Raw genomic sequence first — 24031 nt, forward strand, 5'->3', positions numbered from 1 at the left:
ACTGGGAAGTGGTTTTAAACATACAGTAGCTGTGAAGTCTACTGTTGATTTATATATTTTTTTAATCATTTCATGTCACCAAACATGTAAATGATCTCTGATCATTCAAGATATTTTTTTTCCAGCCACATTTCCTCCTCAGAGATGATTGTTCCCCACTGTTGCCCTTCCAGGTTTTAATCGTGCTTATACTAAATTTAAGAAGTAACAGCAATCTCCTCAGTGGTTTTGCTTGATTCAGCTCAGTCATTCGACCCTTCTGAAAGGCAGTAACATCTTTTTGCTGATCACTTAATATCTTTTCCAGTATGATTGTTTAAGAAGTGAGAAGCTGTTCACTGCATCAGACTTAAATAATCTGCTCCCAGCTGAAACATATTAATCACTGCAGTAATTATCCAATGGATACTTTGAAGGCTTTTTTTTTTTTTTTGCATTCGTTGGCTTGACAAAACCTAAAACTATAATCGGAGATGAAGTTGGTTCCATGCATCATATGACTTTTCAACCCAAAATGATTCCTATGAGTTACAGTGAGACATTAACAGATGATGATCCTGATAAAATGGCGATAAAAATCTATAAATAACAGTAAAATCCAGCACAGCTGCCAATGAGACAAAAAAAAATGAACGCTGCTAAAATCATTCATCTTGGGATTTAGCATAGAGAGCGGTAGAATAAACGTTTTAATTCGAGTTGATTATTTTTGTTGCTGAGTGTGCGCTCTCAGTGATGCTGTTTATTTGTAAGGTGACAGCTTCACATTAGAGCTCTGAAACTTCAGACTGGATCAAATTAAAGACGAAAAGTTACTTTGGAAAAAACAAAACAAAAACACAACTCACTTTCCCACAGCCTAACAAACAGGAGTTAACAAGTTGTATATATAAAACATATTCCCTCGATAGAGAGTCTAAGTTGCACTTAAAACCTCCTGTAAATAAAAGAGTAAAAAATGTGGCTCTCCTGGCCAAGTTTAAACTGGTACTGAACATTTAACCGTGCGCGCACACACAGCTTCAGAACTCTAACAATGCATGCGTCTGTCTTTTCGCTCAGTTTCCCGTCCACGTCTTCAAACTCGGTAACCATCCTTTGCTGCATCCATTTCTCTGTTTATTTCCCGCTGTGCAGCGCTTCTCCTCTAAAGTAAGTGCTCTCTCTTGCAGGTGGTGACAAACAGGGACACCCAGGAGACGTTGCTATGTATGGCGTGCGTGTTTGAAGTTTCGAACAGTGAGCACGGCGCGCAGCATCACATCTACAGACTGGTGAAGGAATGAATCCACTTGGAGCTCCTCCTTTTCATAGACTTACCAACCTCAAAACAAAAGTGGCAGTGCCTCTACACGAAAGTCATACCTACAACGCTCTTTGGTCAAGGTATCAGGTGGAGTCGTTGTTATAAATCTGTTTTAATATAAGTGTTTGTTATTTGACTGCAGCTGTGAATTGCGGTACAGTTGTTTTAATGTTTGAATATGGGAATTTTAAATATGTTGGTCTCTGTCGGGTATAAATGTGGCCATCCTTAAAGAGTTTCCTGGATGTGTTTGGTAAATGAAAATGTGTGTGTCGGTTTTTTCTGCTTTGTTAATGTAGACTAAGGAAAAAAAGACAAAAGGACACGGGCCTTTTTTTGTTTTTCTATCAGCGGCATGGTTGCGTTCTGTGTAATATGTTTGAGGCTGTTTTGTATGTCTGTACTTCATGATTTGTGAGCATACATACTGTAGATACGCAGACATGAAAACACACACAGCTGTTAAACTTTCCAAAGAAACAGAACAACACTATACGTGCAGTGGCCGAAAGCAGGTGGTTGCGAAATTACTACATAAGAACGCCAACAACTGAGCTTTCGGTAATATTTATCCCTGTTGAAGCACTCCCAAGTTTTAGACACCAGAATGAATGCACTGTGAAAACACTACAGTTTGCCTGCATCCACTCCGTAAATGTAGGAAGTCTCACCGCCTGCTAAGCATTTCAGCGCTGCAAACAAATCTTTTCTCTGACAATGGCCATGAGAATTTTTTATTTTTATTTTTTTTAAATATGTGAGTCCTGCTAAAATGACTCTAATCGGACTCGTATCTGGTCAGAAAGCACTTTGTTTCCCTTCCTGTGCTTGCCTTAGTGATGCTTGCGTCTATTCTGTTAATTCTGCGCTTTAAAAAAAGAAAAACGAAAAAACTGTTTAACCTATCGAGACACTACAAAATCATAGACAGCAATGCGTCGTTCAGCATGCTGTGGCTTTGCCCCCCACCCAACACTCTGGGATCGCCGTGTGATAACTCCAAGCCAGAGTGTTGCTGCCTTCATGGTCACACTATGTTCACATGTTTCTGTGGCCTACGCTGATTGCCGAGCCTTAAACACGTACAAACTGTATGTGAACTCCAAAAGATGCCACTAAAACTGTGATCTCTACATTGTGTTTGTGTTGTGTAAAATAAATGAATGACAACAACAACAACAAAAAAAATCACAATTCAAATCTGCCAAAGCCTAAGTGTACAGTGCCTTAGAGTATACTCATTATCCTGCATTTACCCTGTTTTCTAAGTCTAAAATTAGTTTTGTGTGAGACGGGCAGAAATAACTTACAGATGTATTATTTGGTTCATCTTCACATCTCAGAAATCACGGTTCTCGAAATTGGTACACTCCTAGAAATACAGTTTTTGTTGTTGCTGGGGTTTTTTTGGGTTTTTTTTTTTTTTAAAGAGGCAGTACACTTATATTCAATTATGTTTGCAAATTTAAGCTCAGAAACAGGTTATTTTTCCTGTAACGCTGTAATATGTTCCTAAAATATCAGCCTTTCTTTTTTTCCTTCCTTCTCTAAGAGTGTACTATAAAAAGACTGACTGCCTTTCCTGTCGCAGAAGACCAAAAATACAGAGATGCAGTCAATTATTGTTGTGTCCTGCATGGTAGCAAGGAAGTGCCTTTGGTTCAGATTTTCCAGCTTAAAAAAAAAGATCAAACAGAAATTATAAATTTAATGTTGCCAGACCAAAAAAAGAAGAAGAAGAAGAAGAAAAAAAAAATAAGACATAAGTGAAACAAATCACCACATTGCCTTTCAAAGGACTGTAATGACAGCAGGGGAACATGGTTACTAAGGAGAAGAAATAAATGATATTCATTTTTATTACATTGTAAATTGATTTCTCAAACCCAACTATTTCTTCGCTTAAGGTTAAAGATTTTGTCTAATATTGAACGGCCACTGACTGCATGCAGGATGTCAACAGAAAAACACTGAAGCTGTCTGCTTCGTGCACACTTGCAGGCTCAAGTGTTTTTGTTTTTTTTTTTTGTTAGTTTTTTTTTTTTGAAACGAGGCTTTTTTTGGAAGCATTATGGTTTCACAATGTCACAGCTGTGATGGCGAAAAGGCAGGGACCGACACGAGCTTTTATCCATTAGAACAAAAAAGAAAAAATAATGTTTATTTAATATTAATTCTACAGTACAGACTCTAAAAATGAAACTTAAGATTGTTTTACGTGTTTAAATCTGTATACTTTCATTGTAAGGATCATAATTACTCAAAACATTTACTATTTCTTACAGAAATTATAATCATCTTAAAGTAGTTTAATCAACAAAGCTCTAAATAATTGCAGACAATGTCTTGGGGTGGGGGTGGGGTGGGGGGTGCAGATAAAGTTAAATGATTCAGTATTTTTGCCGCAGTTCTGTGAACACTGTGGACTTTATTTTTCTTTTATGCTTACCTTGTGTATCTGTTCACATTTATCGATTACAGTTAGATGTTCCTGTTTTCTTATTGTACTTGTATACAGTTGTACCCGGTTTTGTGATGACATTATCTGTAATATTGCGAGCCCAGTGAGATGGTAATGATGTTACTGCTGCACTGCTGGTACATTTTTACATTTTAACACTAAAACAGCAGGACTGACGCCTTTGATGGCACGGATGTCTGGTGGACTCTTTGCCCCGGAAAGTGGACGCGCCAAGTCAAGGAATCGCAGCTACAAGCATATCAGCTTTTGCTAAGAGTAGGTACTGGTACCTGGCTTTAAAGTGATTCTTGACATATAGCTCATGAAATGTAAACTGTCATTTACATATTTGGGTTTTGTGTGCAGATTTTTTTCAGCACCCCCTTTGTAAAAAGGTGCTTTCTATAAAATTATATCTTGGCTTTTCTTGGTACAGATGTGTGATCTCTTTTCATATCCATCACTGTAAAGTGTTGGAGCAAAGGAGAGAAAAGAAGCTCTGCTCTGTTTGTGTTCTGCATATGGTCTTGTCTTTGCTCCGTAACATTATGATGCCTTCTTGACAATAGTAGATATTTTGTAGCTTTCTAGATACTTTGTATGTACGCAATATTGAAGTTAAATAAATCTGAAAAAGATTGCTTCCTTTTATTTTTCTCACTTGAATCTTTGCTGTGTGGATGAGTCTGTTAACTCCTTGACTGCAAAGGCCTCACATCAACAGTAGATGGAGCATGTGAGAGAACATAATTGAATGTGCATCGCTGTAATGGCAGGACTCGCCACAAGAGGGAGACACCATTTAATCAAAGTGCTACAGATTTCTGTTTTCTTGCTCAACCTTTTTAAATCAGAGGTTCTCAAGCTATTTCCAGCACACCAGCTTCAGAAACCAATTACAGTTCAGCCCCACTCCCCACAAACTGTCAACACACAACAATGTAAATAAAAAGGATTCAGATTTCTGCATTAGTAAAGTGCGTTTTGTTTATTTTCCCTCCAAAAATCATATTTATTCGTCCATCCATATTTTCCCCTGGTTTCCTGGCTGGCCTTTAGTGGTTCTGTACCCAGCAGTGATAACCCCTCAGTCAGAAAAGCACTATTTCAGTAACCAGTCTTTATATTATTACTAACACAAACCAAAACGTTTTGAATGTTGCACCTGAGATGGAGGGGCTCAAATAAGGTGCTGCTATAAATCCTACATGTGGAAACCAACCAACTACTGCTGAACAGCTGAATAAAGATTAGTGCTCCTTAAGAGAGGCTCAATAAAACTAGTAGTTTAAGTGTGTAAAGTAATACACCTCTACATGGGAGCTTTACACTTTTGTACTACTTAAATGTCACCTGAGTGATGCACATGTTTTTGTTTCCATTTGATTGGTACAATAATAACATGATGAATCAGTTCTCATGGGTTTGACTCAAGTGAAATTTATCTTTATGTGAAGGTAATCTTTCCTGATATGTGGACTGGAACTAATTTGGGGGACTGCATGCTGGTAAGTATGTATATGACTTTGCATTGTAATGTGGAAAGTAAAATTTCCACCCACTAACACACAAACATCCTAATCCATCAAGACCAGGCACATGCTGTCACATGAGCACTAGCAAACCAGCAAAGCTAGAGGTAAATACATCTGTCAGAGATCTCCTGACAGAATAGCTGAATACTCATTTATTCTCTTTCTTTGTAAAGTCCCTGAGTTCAAGACTGAGCAAGGCTAATACTTGAAAGCAGTGAATCAGAAGAATAAGCATAACGAAGGAAAAGCTAACAGGGTCAACATTATGAATTCAAGTAAAGCAACTGAAGTGTTCCATATCTATGCTCCCTCACTCATATCAACACAGGCAAACTGACTCTGAACATTCAGATCACTGAATGCAAAGCGTGATCCATCAGCAGCAGGTAACAGTCTGCTCATTGCTCTGAACTGCAGGAAGGAGCATTTGTGTTTCTGCCTTCCTACCTTTTTCCTCTTGTTTCACTTATGTGTTTGACATGTGAGTACAGTTCACAGAATTGTGATATGTGGCTCTATCAGATGAAAGATGACTATAATTAGAAGTAAGATATTGAAAGTACTGACACTTAAGAAGCAGGAAATAAACTGAATTTAATCCTTGAAGAAGAAAATACCCCTCAGAAAACCTGCAGGTAAAACTTATTCTTTCAGGTGTTACACAAAATACATAAATTATGCACAAGGTCATTGTAGAAAAGCGCTATATAAGAATCAGTCCATTACCATGATTAGATGCCTTAGAATCCTCAAAGCCTGTTGAAGCCAGTTAGTGAAATTTTCTTTCAGCTCCAATATTTATTTATTCATATTTTTTTGTCTTTTAACGCTGTTTTAACTGGATCTACAGAAAAAGTTAACAACATAACCTTAATAATGAACCAGATCTGAAATACAAAGTCATTAAAAAAATAAGATAAAAACATAATCCATATAAAGTACTCATTCCTATATATGTAGGTACTCATGTCCTATTTGATGCATTATGGATACAGAAACCAGAAGAACACAGCGAGCCTCCAAGCTGCTCCATCAAAGAATTCATGGCTGGTCGTTGTTCTTAAAAGCATCGAGGCTCAGGTGGAGCTCATCCCACCAAAAAAAGGTGTGTGTGTGTGTGTGTGTGTGTGTGTGTGTGTGTGTGTGTGTGTGTGTGTGTGTGTGTGTGTGTGTGTGTGTGTGTGTGTGTGTGGTCATGTGATCACAGCAGTGGCAGTCAGGACTGGGAATACCGGCGCGCAAAGTGTTTTCCTTAACTTATGCGCTCCGTGGACACAGACAGAGACACCTCCAGTCCCGACTGCAACTTTGCAGATGCGTCTAGGACGCAGCGCGCATGCACTGGACTCGGGTATGGACACTGAGGAGCTTTTCTTTCGACGAGCGGATTTAAATTTTTAAATCTACTATTGTTTAGAAGAGATAGAGTTTAGCAGAAATGCGAGATGGAGTCTGAGGAGAATAAGATATCAGTGTGGGTCTGCCGAGAGGAAAAGCTCGTCCTCGGCTTGTCAAAGCGCACAACTTGCGCTGATGTTATCAAAGTGCTTCTTGAAGACCAAAACTCCCAACAAGGGCTTTGCGCAGCACAGTCCTACTGCATCGTGGAGAAATGGAGGGGATGCGAGAGGATTTTGCCAAACAAAACTAGGGTTTTGCGGCTTTGGGTCGCCTGGGGAGACGAGCAGAGAAACGTCAAGTTCGTGCTGGTGAAGAGCGAAGTGTCTTTGGACAGCCACGGAGCCCGAAGCGCAGAGGCTCGCGTGGTGCTCAGCAAAGAGAGCCCCTGTATTATGAAAGGGACTGCGCGGTGTACCGTGAGTTCCATCTCACCTGAGAAACAGCGTCGCATAGTCAGGAAAGCTTTTAGAAAGTTGGAGAAGATCAATAAAAAGAGATCGAAGGCGGCGCGCAGAGACGCGTCTTGCGCGGAGAAGATGGAAACTTTGGTTCATTCTGTGGTTTCTCAGGATCATACAATCCGACAGCAAATTCAGAGGATTACAGAGCTGGACGCAGAGATCGAAAGGTGCGAGGCGAAGGTGCACATGGACAGAATTAAAAGGCACGGGGCCAATTACGTTCAAAATACGTATTTGGTTGATGTCGCTGCGGCTTCCAGCCACGAAGTGGAAAACCTGCGTTCGTCTGACACTTTGGCCAAGCTTGAAAAGTATTTCCGACACCGTGAGGAGGTAGTTAGACTACAGGAGGAGTTGTGGGAGCATGAAACCCTTATAGACGTGATCACAGGGGAGATCCAGGATGAGCTGAACCACCGCTGGATGCAGCGGAGGAAGGAGGAGCTGCAACGTAAAAACTTGGAGTCTGGGGATGACTCGCTATTCCTTCCCTCCACCGAAGTGGAAACATCACCAGAAAATGAGCAGCTTTTGGAAGAAGAGAGGATCAAAACGCAGTTAAATGCCAGTTTATACATCGGCCTGCGCCTCAACGCGGATTTAGAAGCTATTAGGAGCGATTTAGAGCTGACCGAGCAGATTTGCGGGGAGAGGGAGAGGGAGATAAGGGATTTGCTGGAGAAAGTGAACACTTTGGGCATGGAGGAGGGGACAGACACTAAGAAGAGATATAGCCACGGGGCAGACGTTAAGACGGGGATGATGAGCACTTTGCAGAGAAAAAACGGGTGGGTGGAGCAAGCAAGGGGGTTGTCAAAAACTCACAATGTGAACGACGACGATTCAGACACTGGCTTAAGTTCTCTGCACAGTCAGGACTCCGACAGCCTCCCTGTGTGGGAATCATTAGTTTAATATTTTCCTTGGAAAACTGGCTTATCTATGTTTCTAATTCTCAGGGGTCATAAGTACTCTGACATAAACAAATGAATGTTTTTCCCCACTTTCAACATATACGTATTGCTTTTTAAAATGTATTTTCTTAATCTTTTTTTTCTGTTTACAAGAAAGCCGCAAAAATCAATAAAAAAAAACTTTAATAAACAATACAAACATGGTTCTATTTGATTTTCTTCTTTATGTTTAAAAAAAATAGTTTAAGGTTTTTTGGAGCCTTGAGTAGCAGTTAGGATAGCAGCAGATTTCTCCAACCCCTGCCATAATGTTCGCCTCAGAGTCAGCAGGGCACCAGACCGAAAAAACAAAGTCAAAGGCTTTTGGATGATTCTGAAGATGTTTAAAAACAGCAGTATCAGCAGTAGCTTTCTCAGACTCTAAGAGAAAGAAAAAAAAAGCCTTTTTGGTAAATCAGTCAGACGTAAAAATATCTGAAGTCAAAACTGAGGCGCAGAGCTCAAACGGGAGGTCTGATCTACATCCTGACAGCTCACTGAGCACAGCTGACCTTTTCCTCTCAGATCGACGATGGCATTTTGCACACAGACATGAACGACACAAGTCTTACATCGACACTGGCTGCTTTTCGGCAGCACACAACCCCCTCCCACAGTTTATATCTCCCAGCTGCTAAAAAAAAAAAAAAAAAGAGGCTTTGGGTTTTATTTCCCTAAAATAAAATAGCATCTTTTTTAATCTTTTATGAATCCCTGACAAGCATGTTTGTTTTTTTGTGTGTGAAAATGAAACCCTTAAGGAGGAACCCTGATTTAAAGATTTAGAGGTTATGTGGCAATTTTATCGGATCACTTGACAACCTTTTTACTGTGAGAATAATCAAAATGATACGATATACAGACTGTAATTTCATGAGGTCAAGAGCAGCTCTTGTCACATTTTCAATAACTGCTTACTTTTTCTTTTTTCCCTGACATCCGGGGAGCCGTCAAACTAGATTTGCTTTTAATCTGATAGTCTGACAATCTTCCTCAGTCCATTGCATCCCAGCATGTAATAAGCTGTTAATCTCCTTTCTCAATGATTAATTATTTATTTAACAGCCTCAAGTTAGCTGGATAAGTTTTTTAAAATGTATTTAGGAAATTAGATTTTTAAGATTCCTTTACCAAGAGAGACTCCACGGTCTATATCTTTGTGTATCATTGTGTGTGATCTTCTGCATACCTTGGTCACAATGAGTGGTTATTTGAGCTTCTGTTGTCTTCCTATCAGCATAAAAGCAATCTGGAAATTTTCCTCTAACATTTGGTGCGAACAAGTCACTCTCAACTAGAGAACTGCTGCTCACAGGGTGATGCTTGGTTTGAACTTCAGTGGCTCATCTTGACCATGTCTGCATGCCTTAATGCACTGAACTGTCGCCATGTGATTGACAAATTATATATTTGCATTAACAAGCAGTTGAACAGGTGTCCAACAATTACAATTGAGATGATCTTTGAGCTGAAGTTAAACTTTTTGCTAAATTTGAAGGAAGTCCCTCTAAGAGTTCGGGTGATAGTCATGAAGACGGGACAGATAAATAATCTGAAAATATAACGATTCTCTGCCATGACTCTTACAAGTGCTGAAGCATGATCATTTTAAAAGAAGACCTGGATTAATGACAACAAGATGATATCATCAGCAAAACTGGACATTTCAGTGCTGAGCTATTAAACCAAACACAATATACTCATGCAAAAATGTATTTTAAATGTGTTTTAGTTTACTGAGAATTCACTAATATGCCTTAGTTACGATAAGATCGAGGCACTCAAAGTTATTAAAAGAACAGCATCAATTTTACAGTCTGATATATTTATTCTGTCACAGTGGGTCTAAGAAAAATAAAGCCTATTGTGAAACAAATTATAATGTAAGCCTGCTTCAGCTCAGTCACGAAGCAGGACAGATTGTAATGGACGACCAGGTCTTGAGAGAGGATCGTCGGTGCCATTCTTCCCTCCATGCAGGACCTGTAGGAAACGGGCAGACAACATCTCTGCAGACCCCTCACACCCCAGACATAATCTGTTCAAACTGCTGCCCTCAGGCTGGCGTGACAGAGCACTACCTACTAAAAACAACCGCCTTTAAGGCAGTTTCAGGTGATATGCACATTGCACTACCTTTACCTTAGAATATAAAGCCCCTTGAGGCAAATGTTGTTGTGATTTGATGCTATACATATAAAATTAAGTAATTTTAAGTAAGTAATTTTAATAAATTCATGTATTTGTCAATAAATGTATTTACAGTGTTACTTCAGGTCAAATACGTTGGAAATTCAACTTAGACCTTTAGTCTCGAGCTGTATTATAAAGTGATACTAATATCATCACTGGGTCCTATTTTTCACTGGTAATAAACAAATATTTAACAAACCCGACACATTATCATATCAGTTAATATCCTGAAACACACACACACACACACACACACACACACACACACACACACACACACACACACACACACACACACACACACACACACACACACACACACACACACACACCTTTGTTCTTTGAATTTAGGCCAACATTATTGTTAAACAAGGGGAAGTACTGTATTACATGCTATCTGAGTGGCAGCCTTCCTGCCTCTTAACACGCAGCAGCCCCCCCCCCCCCCCATCCTCAACACTCTCCCATGGTTCTGTTTTCTGCTTCCACTTTGTTACACTAAACTAAACATATATTGGTCTGACCTATCAAGGGAAAGGAAAAAAACAAAAACACCTTATTTTCACAGGCGAGGGTGTAACAGTGCATGTGGCATTGTCAGAGGAAAACAGAAGCTCATTCCTAGGCTTTTGTGTCAGGGGCAAAGTCTGTGTGCACTGTTTCCCACACGACTCAATGGAGCTGCATAAATGTCAAGTTTTGATTATGCTGAGTGTCTCCTAATCCCTGGAGTCTTTTGAAAAGAAATGCAGGAATCTTAAGAGTTCTCGTCTTCTCTTTTTGCAGAGGTAGTCTAATTAAACAGCCAGAAGGTTTGTGAGAAATGCTGTGGACACTATTTTTCTCTCTTGTATGTAGACAGTGCCTGTCTTTTTGTCTTGTATGTCCAAGATGTGGCATTTTCAGTGTGTTTCTTGACATGTACATAAACATGTGCAACTTACAAACCTGTGACTTCTAACAAAACCTGCCAAGCTTTATGAAAAGAAAAATGTTGTAGTCTTTGTTCTGGGTCATCACAGGGATCACAGGTCGCATGATCAGAGGTTAAAGTCCCTGAAGCATGGTGGCAGTCTGGCTCTTTCTGCTTAAACACCAGGAATCAGAGGCTTTTTATGCCTAAAGAGAAATGTTTCCTGGGGTAGGCAGCAGGGGACAGAGGTCTCTGCAAAGCCACTAAATCATTATGTCACTTTAATTAAGTCTACAAAAAAGTACGGGACACTCTTCATGCATCAGAGAACATGACATCCTGAAGAATTTCCTCTTCAGATGTCAGCAGGTGGTGTATTGACCTAAGTGCTGATATGTCAAGACTTAGCCTGGGCAGCTCTGATTATTAGAAATGTCTTTTTACTACCTGAGATAAGTTATATTAGAAGACTGTAGAAAAGACAGAGGTTACTGGTCAACTTTCATTGATCTTAAACTATAGAAATCTGACCACATCAGATCACTGGTATGGGCTACAATGGACCCTTAAACCTTACAAACATTAGAAGCTTATAATCAGTTTTCTGTGTTACTCCACAAATGTTGCAAATGTAACACAGGAGAAAATAAAGTTCCCTTGAAACCTAATTGAGGTTAGGGTCTGAGAACATAATTTTTTATGCCTATAGTATTTTTGACAGGTCAACAATATATTAAACTACATCAAACTGTGAAAGATAAAGCACCTTGTTACATTAATTATATAGAAATATAGTAATTCCTACTTCCTAAACTAAATTCCTTGCATTCAAGGAAAAAGTGAACTCCTTTTAATGACACAAACCTGCCAATGTCCCATAATCCCTGGAATGTGCCCCTTTGTGTTCCTGGCAGCCTTTGTACAGTCTCACAGAGTGAACTGCTATGAAGTCACTAATGAAGGTATTGACTTGACAGCCAGGACTTCAATATGAGCATTGAGGTGTGAGCCATTCAGGGCACTGGGCCTGCTGCTTACAGACTGGGGCTGTCAGTGTGCGCTCATTAGACCTCATTGTGCTGCTGGCAGGTGTGTTAGTCCTGCAAAGCTGGTCGGTGACCCCGGGACCTTGTCTGTGGGATACTGTACAGTCCCTTTCCAAGGCCTGTCACCTCCTGTAGAAGAAGACGTAGCCCAGATCTGTCACCAACAGGTTCATTACCCTCCACTTACCTAAATCAGGGCCAATGCAGGGGCAAATATTGTAGGGAAATCTCCTGATATTATTTGCTTACCAACCTAAAATACATTAACTGGTATCATGAAGATCTCATGGCCATCTGAAGAATGCCCATTCTTTGAAAAAGAATCAGCCTTTTTTGGTATAATTCTAATTTTGTGATTAATCCATAAGCGATTCATCACAGAGGCACACAGATATTCTCTCATCTCTTAGCAAACTATTGCTTTGCCTGGACAGAAGATTTATTTTAACACTTTAAATAAAGATTGACTCAAATATTTGTTTAGTTCTAGCTGGGACCCTGTCCTGGAAAACTTTTCCAGCAGAAGATGTATTATTTGCATCATCATTCTCGACAGTATCAGCGTTTTTGTGGTACAAATTTAAAGGCTGGTCTACATTTATAATAATTAATTTTAATACTGTTCAATTCAATTCACTTCAATTAAATTGATATAGCGCCAAATCACACAACATGCTGTGGTAGAGAGCCAGAAATTATGAATTAACTCCTAATTAAATGCAGGTTGGTGTATAAACATATGGTGAGTAAAAAGAGGTGAGAGAAGGAGAAACACTCCGTGCATCATGGGAAGCCACCAGCAGCCTAAGTCTATTAAAGCATAGCTATAGTGGATTCAGGGTCACCTGATCCAACCCTAGTTTTGTCAAAAATGAAAGTTTTAAGCCTAATCTTAAAAGTAGCGAGGGTCTGTCTCTCAAATCCAAGCTGGTTCCACAGAAGAGGGGTCTGAAAGCTGAAGGCTCTGGCTCTCATACTACATTTAAATACCCTAGGGACCACAAGTAAGCCAGCTACCTGAAAGTGAAGTGCTCTAGTGGGGTGATATGGTACTATGAGGTCTTTAAGATAAGATGGGGCCTGATTATTCAAGACCATGTATGTGAGAAGAACATATTTGTTTAAAATGCACATTGAAGTACACAAGTTTTCCAAGAGCCGATGTGTACCGGAAACCTACGCATACGGATCAGCATTTAAGGTTGACTCTCATCATCCACTGGAGCATAAACTGGGTGTCATTAGGACGCTACAACACAGAGCCAGCACCATCCCCACAGACACAGCGGCCAGGGAAGCAGAAGAACATCACACATCTACACCATACGATGCATTCGCAAAGCCACCAGCATTGTGGCTGATCGGACACACCCCTCTCACACACTCTTCACACTCCTGTCATCTGGAAAAAGGTACCGAAGCATTCGGGCACACACATCCAGACTGTGCAACAGCTTTTTTCCATAGGCCATCCGTCTCCTCAGCAAAAAGGGACTGACTGATAAACACGCACACGCACACGCACGCACGCACACACACACACACACACACACACACACACACACACACACACACACACACACACACACACACATTATCACTCAGCTTAACTCAACTACCTCAAAACATTGAGACTGGACTGACTAATCAACACAAGCGCAAACACACTGACCTACACCACTAAACCATCGTACACACCAACCTGTAAATGCTCTTTTGCACAATATTATTACTGGACTTTTTGCACTAACTTCTGCACTTCCTAATTTTTGCTGCTACACTAAGGAATGTTTACTGTTCCTCCACTACCTCACCTCATCATCACAAAACCTTATTATTATGTTACGTTGTGTTTTTCTATCATTCTGTCACTTTGCTGCTCTTGTTTGCACATTTGCACGTGCACTTTGTTGTCTGCTGTCTGATAACAAAAAAAAAAGTCTTCCTTAGATAGTTAGATAGTTTGTTTTTTTTTTTTGTTAATTTATGTTGTAATTTATGTTAGGTCAGTCTGTCTTGTCTCTGCTAGCCAGCTAACTAGGCCTCTTAGTTAGCTAGTTTAGTGTTTTCTGTTAATTTATGTTGTAAATTTATGTTGCATGTAGCACCTTGGTTCCTGGAGGAACGTTGTTTCGCCTCACTGTGTACTGTTAAACTGTATATGGTTGAAGTGACAATAAAGCCAACTTGACTTGACTTGACTAGAGAAGGCCCTGAGTAAATGTGGTTATCCCAGCTGGACTTTTGTCAAAGCTGGGAAGGCGCCAAAAGAAAGCTCCAGCCGATCCAGGAGAGAAGGACAACCGCTGCATAAGCAAAAACCTGTAGTGATCCCGTACGTGTCAGGAGTATCGGAACAGTTGAGATGCATTTTTTCTAAACCCCTAAACACGCTGCGCCAAAAATTGGTTCACCCCAAGGATCGGGTCCCCGACACAAACAGAGTAACATAGTGTACGCTGTTAAGTGCCAGGAGGATACATCAGGGAAATCAAACAACCTCTGGCGAAGCGGATGGCACAACACAGAAGAGCTACCTCGTCAGGCCGGGACTCTGCAGTCTATTTACACCTACAGGCCAGTGGACACTCTTTCAGTGATGAGGATGTACACATCCTGGGGGAACGCTGGTTTGAGCGCGGAGTCAAGGAGGCCATTTACGTGAAAAGGGAAAGACCATCTCTGAATCGAGGAGGGGGCCTAAGGGTACATCTTTCACCATCTTACAATGCTGTGATTGCAGCCATTCCCCAACTCTCTGTGAATGGTACCCATGGCCATTGATCAGTGGTCTTTGATCAGTGGTTGTTGATCAGTGGTCATGAGAATTTTAAAAATGTGCTCCACGTTTTTTTCTACCTGAAATATAATATATATAATACATTTATTTCTTATGTGTTGTCATCCATGTATAAACTATGCTGTGAGGGAGTGTCCTCTACACTCCAATGCATTCTAATGCATTCATTTGTGTTACTTGTTTAAACTTTATTATTAGCATTTTGCATAAGTGTTTCCAGTTCATTATAGATTTCCTGATGCTTGTTTTATTCAGCTATCATGACCATGGTATTAAAATTGCTGCTTATTACACAGAAATTACCACAGGTGTTTCCTGGCAGTCATTACTATTCTTTAAGTTTGTTTTAAACGGTTATTACCTGGTTATTATTATGCTATTAAATAGAAACAAGCAGTTTTGGATTTGCATCTTTCCTGCTTATTACACAGACATGATAAGCGATATTTCAAGGTAATAACCACACTTCTTTAATTTAGCTTTAACAGGTTATTTATATGTTGTTAAAGAGAAATAGGCATTTTTGCATTTTGCAGCTCTGTTTCCAGCTTATTACGCAGAAACTACAACAGGTAAGTGAGTGGTAATAACTTAGAAATTACCACATTATTACGTTTTTGTTTCCTCCTTGTTACCCTACTTTTACCCCTTTATTACTGAGCTGTATTAGAAAGTGCTACCATAATCTTTAACTATGAAACTCATTACGAACAATAATTCTCATTAGTAATCATTAAGTACTAAATAGCAACACAATAGCAACAATAGCCTTGTTTACCTGAAATCATTCAGGTAAGTGGAAATAATAAGAAACTCAATACTATGCACTGCAACCTTATCATTGTTACTACATTCTGGCCTACCAAGCTAACTGGCTATTACAGCCAAGATTTTTACAACATGCCATTCGGGCTATTGGAAGGATGATTGTTATCCAGGATGAACAGTTTTAAAAAATGACAAATAAATATCTCTGCAATTGTGAACTGTGATTTTGGAGCTGCTTTTCTACTGGTTTGACATGTCTTGATGTCATCTGTTGTGATCTTTCTCCCTATCAGTTTAGCTAACAGATTAAGTGTAATCACGTAATGCAATGTAATGATCATTACTGTTGTGCTTTTGTCTGTAAAAACTGTCTTTACTTCTGTTAAATCTGATTTCTTGTTTTGTTTTGTTTTTCTAAATGCTGCAGGGCTCTAAGCTTCGGTCTTTGTCCTAAGTTGCCCACCCATAATTTTTAGCTGGCTGCTCAAACACAGCAAGCAAGATCTGTCCCCTATTAAATCTCTGCTGCACATGCTAACTCCTGGCATCTCTGTCTGACTTACCTTGGTGGGGACTGTTCAGTTTTAATCAAAGTAAACACAATGGCAAATCTTACAGCTGCTCAAGAGCTTCAAGTTGTTGGCAGCAAACAGTGCCACACCTATAGAGAAGAAAAGAGCTTGTTTTATGTACTTCTCTTCTGAAGGCATAGTTACCTCCTCTTTTATCAAGCTTAACACAGCTTTTCATGGGTGTGATTGGTGTATCGGTTACAGGAAAACTTGAAGACATCTAGATGAGTCCTTGTCCTCTCCATATAAGAGAATGGATTCTGCTCTAGGCAAATATTATAAGATCTTCTCAGCAGAACAATTGTGAAGTATCCCTCCACCTTATCACCTAATGGGAAAGTTTGGTTTCACAAACAAAAAGATGGGATTGTGTTGCAGTATAACACACATATCATGCACTATACAGTGAGAGACTGAAATAGGATCAAAACAGCAAGAAGAAGAAACGGCAAGTTCCTCATTGTTTTGAACCCTTTAACACAAAAAACCCCACTGAAATAAAATGTTGTCTGTAAAAAAGAAATTGAAGGTTTTGAAATATATAAAGGTAAAATCCTATACCTTTATATATCGTGGCTCCAGAGTTGGCAGTTCGTCTTGTAATCGGAAGGTTGCCGGTTCGAGCCCCGGCTCGGACAGTCTCGGTAGTTGTGTCCTTGGGCAAGACACTTCACCTACCGCCTACTGGCCCGATGGCGCGATATGGCAGCCTCGCTTCTGTCAGTCTGCCCCAGGGCAGCTGTGGCTACAACTGTAGCTTGCCTCCACCAGTGTGTGAATGTGAGAGTGAACGAATAGTGGAATTGTAAAGCGCTTTGAGGGTCTCAAAAAGCGCTATATAAATGCAATCCATTATTATTATTATTATTATTATTATATGTGCATTAATAATTACATTACACAAGATTAAGTGCAGGGAATGCAGTGAACAATGTCCACTTTCATGAAATATAAGACAATGACAAGTGTTCCAATTCATTGAAGGACTTGTGAGGGACCAAACAGTTGAACGTTATAAAGTTTCGGGTGCAACTTTTAGAATGTGGATTTTATTAATAATAATAATGGATTGCATTTATATAGCGCTTTTCGGGGCCCTCAAAGTGCTTTACAATTCCACTATTCATTCACTCTCACATTCACACACTGGTGAAGGAAAGCTACAGTTGTAGCCACAGCTGCCCTGGGGCAGACTGACAGAAGCGATACTAAACCCCCAAAAAGAAAAAAAAATTATATTGAAAATATGTAACCAGTCGACTAGATGATGATATGAACACTTGTGCTTATGGGTCACCATATAAGAGGTGGAAGGTGCTGACTCTCACTGGTTGAAATAGTTTACAAAGAGTGAGCTGTACCAAACAATGTGACTTTGCTTTTAAGGTAAAAATTTTGCTTCAGTGCTGCAGCCAAAAATGTTTCTTGAAGGTTTTTTTTAATTTTTATTTTATGCACACTACCTTAGTAAAATGTAAAATAGCAGGCAGAAGAGAAAGCATTCATGCTGTGATTATTTGTGCTCAGATGGCCACAGATGGTTTTACCCATGGTTTGATTAGCATTTAGAAGCAACTTTCAACAGAGCCCACTCTTTCATTAGAAGGGAGGGTTAACCCAACCTCTCAGACATGTTGCATATCTTAGAGGGTGGGAGCCTCTTGTCTATTATTGCTGGGTATAACAACACATGCTAAGCCTTTCCTCACAATCGTGGAACCCAGCTGTGCTTAGATGAACTAGTGGAAACTATGCAGCTAGAAGTAGTTCATTAATAGGACAACGAGGTGTAGATTAAAACTAATTCAATGTGCTGGCAGTGTAACCAATTTGGTCTCTTCTAGTTTTGGTGTAAGTAGTTTAAACATACATGCATGTCCTAATATAAACATTTATACACACCTCTGACCAACCTCTCTCCAACTAGTTTTTTCCCCCTTGTTCAGGGGTACCTCAGGGTAGCCGTTCAGTGGATTCGAACAACCAACCTTCTGATCATGGGGCAACCACTATACCTACCCCGAACTCACTGGGGGAATAACTCAGACCAGACACCGCTTGGTGATATCAGCCTCAGATCATTTTTACTCAAGCACACTGACTGTTCTAAATCTCGGAAGGTTCAAGTCCAAATATGTTTGATGTTGTTTTCCTTAGTCATCATTACTGTCTGTTCAAGTCACAATGGAGAAAAGGATTGACTTGCCTTTAAAATTTACAAATTTTCTTAAAAGAAAAACAACTTGTATTTGGGCTGTCTGGAAAGACGTTTTCATAGTGTCTACTAATCATGATACCATGTGAAGGGAACCTCCATTAACTCTCCTTCTCATGTACACACAGGTAATGCCATCACTCTTTCATGTAACTTCCCAACATACCTTTATTTTCTTTGTTTTTGGTCTCACATTTTCTCCCTTTTCCTCTTTAGCTGGCCTCAACGTCAAGCTCCTAGGTCCATAATGGCAAATGGTTTTAGCACCTGTATTTAAAATATCTTTGTTCTTATCACTCAAAGAAGCCAAGTTGGTTTAATCATGCAAATTTTAATTAAGAGAAAAATCTTTTTTAGGCATGCCCAAAATTGGGCAACACCTCCAGGGAGCAATTTAGGCACCTATGCAGCACCTTCTATTTAATGAATAGTGCAAGAGCCATAACTTTGATGTCAATGGTCACTGTAGCATAAAATGTATAAAATGTATGTACATGTATACAATCACTTGTTAAATCTGACAACAACTGCTTATAAAGTTTGTTTGTGACTTTGTTTAAAAAGCATTTTTACTACCCACAGGTTATATTCCTACTTGGCATGCACAAAGCCACATGACATTATAACTTCTCAGTCCTGAGCACCGTTGTTTCAGACCAGGGCTGGACTGGTCAGACACAATGGCACTTTCAAGCTCCAAGTTTTCACGACTTCATCCACAGTTAACTTTTTCTGCAAGTTGCCTGAGGGCACAGTGAATGTAGGGGCTGATCACAGAAAGAGATTTGACTGGGCACTCCAATGTCAGTAATGAGAATGAACAAATAAGCTGCCGCCCGTTCTTGTACAGCTGGTGCACAGCTCCATCGGCCGAAAAGTGCGGCAACCTACTGGGAAAATGCACAATATGCCAGATTACTAGTCCAGCCCTGTCTCTGTCTCGTCAGATCAGAGGGCAGAACAAATGAGTGAATCTGGATATCCCATCCAATCAGACAACTGATATTTTGAGAAATGTCGAATTAAAAAAAAAACAGAAAAAAACCCCACACACATTGTACATATTTCAAGATTGAGCCTCTATAGAGAAAAAAAGTCACATGATGACTTAAAGTATAAATAAAAAAAAAGAAGAAAGGGAGCTTCAGTGTGAATAAAATTTCAAAGTGTCTTCTTCATCTCTGTTCCTAACACAACTCTTTCCCAGGTGAGTTTTATGTTGGACACTTTCCAAATATAGAGAAGTCAGACTTGCAGACCTAATTACAGCCTAGGAGCAACAGAGCTACATTTTGGCTTTCCCCATTTTTGGTCACTCAGCAAAAAAACTGCAGAGATGGTGCTGATCAAAGACGCATCATCAACAATCTCATGTCCAGACTCTGAAGTAAGGATTCTGCTAGCACTCTGCTCTCACTCAGCAGTTTAAACACAGATGTGGAAAGAGCAATTTTCTTAATTTTTTTTTCAATGGATTTTGTATTTTATTTTTTGTTTGACTATAGAAATAAAAGGAATTAGAAATGTACTCATCAGAGGAAGAAAATAATATGACTTAGAAATAAAGTTTCATCCATGAAAGCCAAAGAAATGCATAGACCACTAGCCATTCAGAAAAAATAAAACATCCACTCAAATGAGGAATTTGTGCTGGATCAATATGTGAAGGCAGGAGAGCCCTCTTAACACTCAAGTGCAAACCTCCATAATACGATAAAAGGTGGGGCCTATTTTGAGGTGAAAAAGGGGTGTTGCCATGGAAATCAGTCATCCAGGACCAGTCATGGGAAAGCCAGTCTATAAGTTCAAATTTTATTTGCCACATGCAGGTTGCCCTGCAGTGAAATAAACCCGCCCCCCGACCTTACACACACAACACAGACATCACATGGGGATACAAGTCAGAGAACGGTTGCATTACAGAAAAACCACTGAAATGTACACTACAATGGGAAAAGTACAAGAGGAAAAAAAGAGACCTCTACTCATGCTGAGCTACAGGAGGACAGCATGAGAACAGGAAACAAAAAAACTCCTCTGCACAGAAAGCACATAAATGTCCACAGTACAACATTATAGAGCACGTGACCAGCAACAAGGTTGGGTAGGGGATAAGGAGTAATCCCAGGCAACACAGCAGCCATCCTGCCACTGCGCCGACTCTCCAGCGCGGGCCCAGACCCGCCTCGTGTTCCCAAAGGAAAGGCAAAAACGAAACTTCAGTAACAAAAACTTTTACATTCACTTTGCCTTCATGGTTTCTTTATGATAGTGGGGTTTTTGTCTCACACCAGAATGTTACATTTGTATGAGATTCCAAAGGATTTCAGCTTTCATCAAGAGTATTTTGGAAGTAAAACCATATGGAGGGTGACTAATGTCTGTGGGTTCACTGACATTTTACTCACATTACTGACACATTTACTGACATTATACTGTTACTAAAAATCTAGTGGTATTCATATTAGTGCTGGAAGGAAGTGCATCAACTTTGGTGGGGACAATAAAGGCTGTAATATCACAGCAGAGCAACGCAAAAAGCGAAATGCTAACATTCACAGACCGCATAAAGGAAATCATAGCAGGGTTGGTTTTTTGGGTTTTTTTTTTTCCTTTTTAAATTGCTTGTGTCTTTGTTTTTGTTTTTTTTAAATTGTTAAACTTTGGGTTGGATAAACCAAGAAATAAACCATGTGACTTCATTTTTTGATTAACTGATGAAAAATTGTGGCCCTGATTTGTTATGGGACAGAAAAAACGATGAAATGGTAAGTGGACAGAATGATCAGTTAGCACAGATACAAAGTAACTGTCAGTATGCAGTAAGACACATTTTAGGTTGGCTTTTGAGATGTCAGTGAACATCTTTCACTCATCATACTCACGACCCATTGAACCCCAGAGACCGTCAACATCAACACAACATTAACCCCTTAAACGTATTACTGTTGTTGTGTCCTGAAATCCACACTTCTAGGTATAAGTTAACATGTAGCGCTTGTGCCGATTTGTGCAGTTGTCTTATGGGCCATTATGCTCACTGTGTCGTAGGTGTCACTTGGCAATTTTGATGTCACATCATGTGTTGCGCATGTCTTTGGTACACTTCAGCCGGTCATGCACATCTTCGTTTTTGTAACCTTGAACCGTGGACGCTGTAAGTCGGTTGAACATATGAGTGTATGATAGTGTCGGTTTTTATCGCCATTTTAATTATATTCCAGTACAGAAGCTCAGAGACATACAGACATATAAAGGGAGATGTTGGAACAGTTTGAAAACTTGAAAGTTTGAGGAGAACAACACTGCAAAAGAACTTTGCAGAAGAATACTAAAAAAGTCTTGGCCCCCAGGTTTGACTTTTTATTCTCCTATGTAAGAGCTTATGTCACAATATTTTCTAAGTGGTGACACTTGTTGTTCAGGAGAATACTACAGTAGCTTCCTGTGCCTTAACAGCGGGTATAAATGCAAGCGACTGTAAGGCGAGGTTGTGGAGGCAAGCGAAGTGACCATTGCGGCAGACATACTGGGGCCTTTCCCCTGGGAGCTGTGTGGTCATCTGCAACCTTTTATGACCTTTTCAGGTTTAGGCAACACAGGAACAGAAGATGACTGAGGCTCTCCTGGGAGCTGCATTGCCAGTCTCCCTCTGGAATTCCTCTTTTCCCTGGGGAGTTTGGAGGGGGGAAAGCCGGGGTATGTCTAATCTGGTGAAGTGACCTGAACAGCCACTTCCAGTCCTGGCAACAAAGACTTTCAGACACCCAGCCCTGCCAGCTTTTCTAACCTTAACCACTTTTCTCTATTACCTAACTCCATATATTTTTTGAAAACAATGGACTGACCTGTGTGGCTCCCAGGAGAGCCACACAATTGCCTAAATCTAACCAGGGAATTTTTAAAGGGTTACGAATAGGCATGCTGGACTCCAACTAAAAGTACTTTTGAGCTTGCTCCAACACATCAACAGTCAGACATTTTGTTAGATACTTTCTATACCAATGAGTGACACACAGTTGGGGGTCTCTAACAGTGAAATGTACTGCCCTGTGCGTTAGCGCATCAGTGACCCTCTGCAACAAATAGTGATCAATGGATCCGATTGCAAACCTAATCTTAATAGCCTTTTTTTGTAATTTATGTTAGGGTGAGGTTAACTGCCATTATGCAGAACACATTTTAGCCTGGCTTTTGAGCTGTTAATGAACAGCCTACACTTATCTGCATCATACTTACAACCCATTGCAGCCAAAAGACCTTCAACATCAACACAACAGATAAAGTGATCGTCCATTTCAAAGAATGGAATAAGATCCTTCTCACGATGCTTATAAAAAGGAAATTTGGTTCCTGGATCCAGGAGGTTAATCTCACTGTGCCTAGACTCAAGTAGCTCAGCTGATTCCCTTGGCAGATACAAATCTCATACTAAGTTATTCAGCTCTGGGTGTGTGAATAACAGGGAAACAAATTAGCTACTAGAAGATTGATCTTCAAAGTTCTTATCACTAGAATGTTGTGCATCTGGAGACAACACACCATTACACTCTTCTCTGTCATTAAACAAGCCAGTACAAATGGAAGGTTTCATATGTTCATGTGTTTAGTTTTGTTACGATATCCAGAAAGATTGACTAGATAGAAGTAGCAGTCATCAAAGTGATTCTGTGGCTCCATCCATACTACTGAAAAATCAAAACCCAAGCTTTTTTTTCTTCATGTTAGTCGACGCTCTGAGGTTTTGGACACACACCCGCCAGAATGAATGAGGTGTCCATGGCTTGTCTCAGTCACCCAATTTCATACCAAAATAAGCAAAGCAAATTCTTTGTCTAATCAAGCAAGCTTGCATTTGGAAATTATCTTCCTGATAGTCTCACAGATACTGATACCTGTCACCTGACACTGTTACCTGGTAAAGATGATAAAAGCTTGTGGAAATAATAAATATCCAAATGCAGTTTACTGTAAAAAGAAATACTGCAAAGAACTTATGTGGGTAAAATCACTTAGTCATGAGACTGTTTTGACTGGTTTTTGAACAGATAACTATGTGATTCACTGGCTGTTACTGAACATTGAAAGTATTTTAACCATAACAAAGTGCAGTCATCTCTAATCCTTCTGAGCTGAATCTCACCGTGAAATCCAAACATCGCAACCCCCATGCCAGCCACCAAATAACACTGAAGTGGTCCATGGTTGAGTCTTTTTAAGGACTTACAGAGAAACAATGTGCACTATTGCTTCTGCATGTTTTGAATGTTATGCAACTCAAGCCACTGAATTAGATTTTCACCCTGACTTATAAACCTATAAAGAAACAAGGCTTTATTTTGAAGGGTGTTGTGCCGTGTTGCAGTCAACAGCCAACTTTGACACACTGTGTTGTTGCCTCGTCTCT

At 39.9% G+C, this 24031-nt stretch overlaps 2 protein-coding genes across 3 annotated transcripts in view; both read left to right on the forward strand.

Moving 5' to 3' along the window:
• The window catches only part of tead1b (TEA domain family member 1b), a 51013-nt gene extending 49387 nt beyond the window's left edge, over positions 1–1626 (forward strand). For both annotated transcript variants that reach the window (XM_082529299.1, XM_082529300.1), the window contains one exon: positions 1173–1626. In XM_082529299.1, the coding sequence (XP_082385425.1) occupies positions 1173–1286 (114 nt within the window). In that variant the 3' untranslated portion in view covers positions 1287–1626. The remainder of the gene's footprint in view (positions 1–1172) is intronic.
• Positions 1627–6581: 4955 nt separating this feature from the next.
• On the forward strand, positions 6582–8169 carry rassf10b (Ras association domain family member 10b). The gene has a single exon (XM_082541244.1). It carries the CDS (start codon positions 6748–6750, stop codon positions 8077–8079), a length of 1332 nt encoding a protein of 443 aa, XP_082397370.1. The 5' UTR covers positions 6582–6747; the 3' UTR covers positions 8080–8169.
• The last annotated feature ends 15862 nt before the right edge of the window (positions 8170–24031 follow it).

This window comes from Aulonocara stuartgranti (genome assembly GCF_965226115.1).
Source record: "Aulonocara stuartgranti genome assembly, chromosome: 1".
NCBI lineage: Eukaryota > Metazoa > Chordata > Actinopteri > Cichliformes > Cichlidae > Aulonocara > Aulonocara stuartgranti.

Coding starts and splice junctions, on each gene's coding strand:
- rassf10b (XM_082541244.1), top strand. CDS start 6,748: ATGGAGTCTGAGGAGAATAAGATATCAGTGTGGGTCTGCCGAGAGGAA.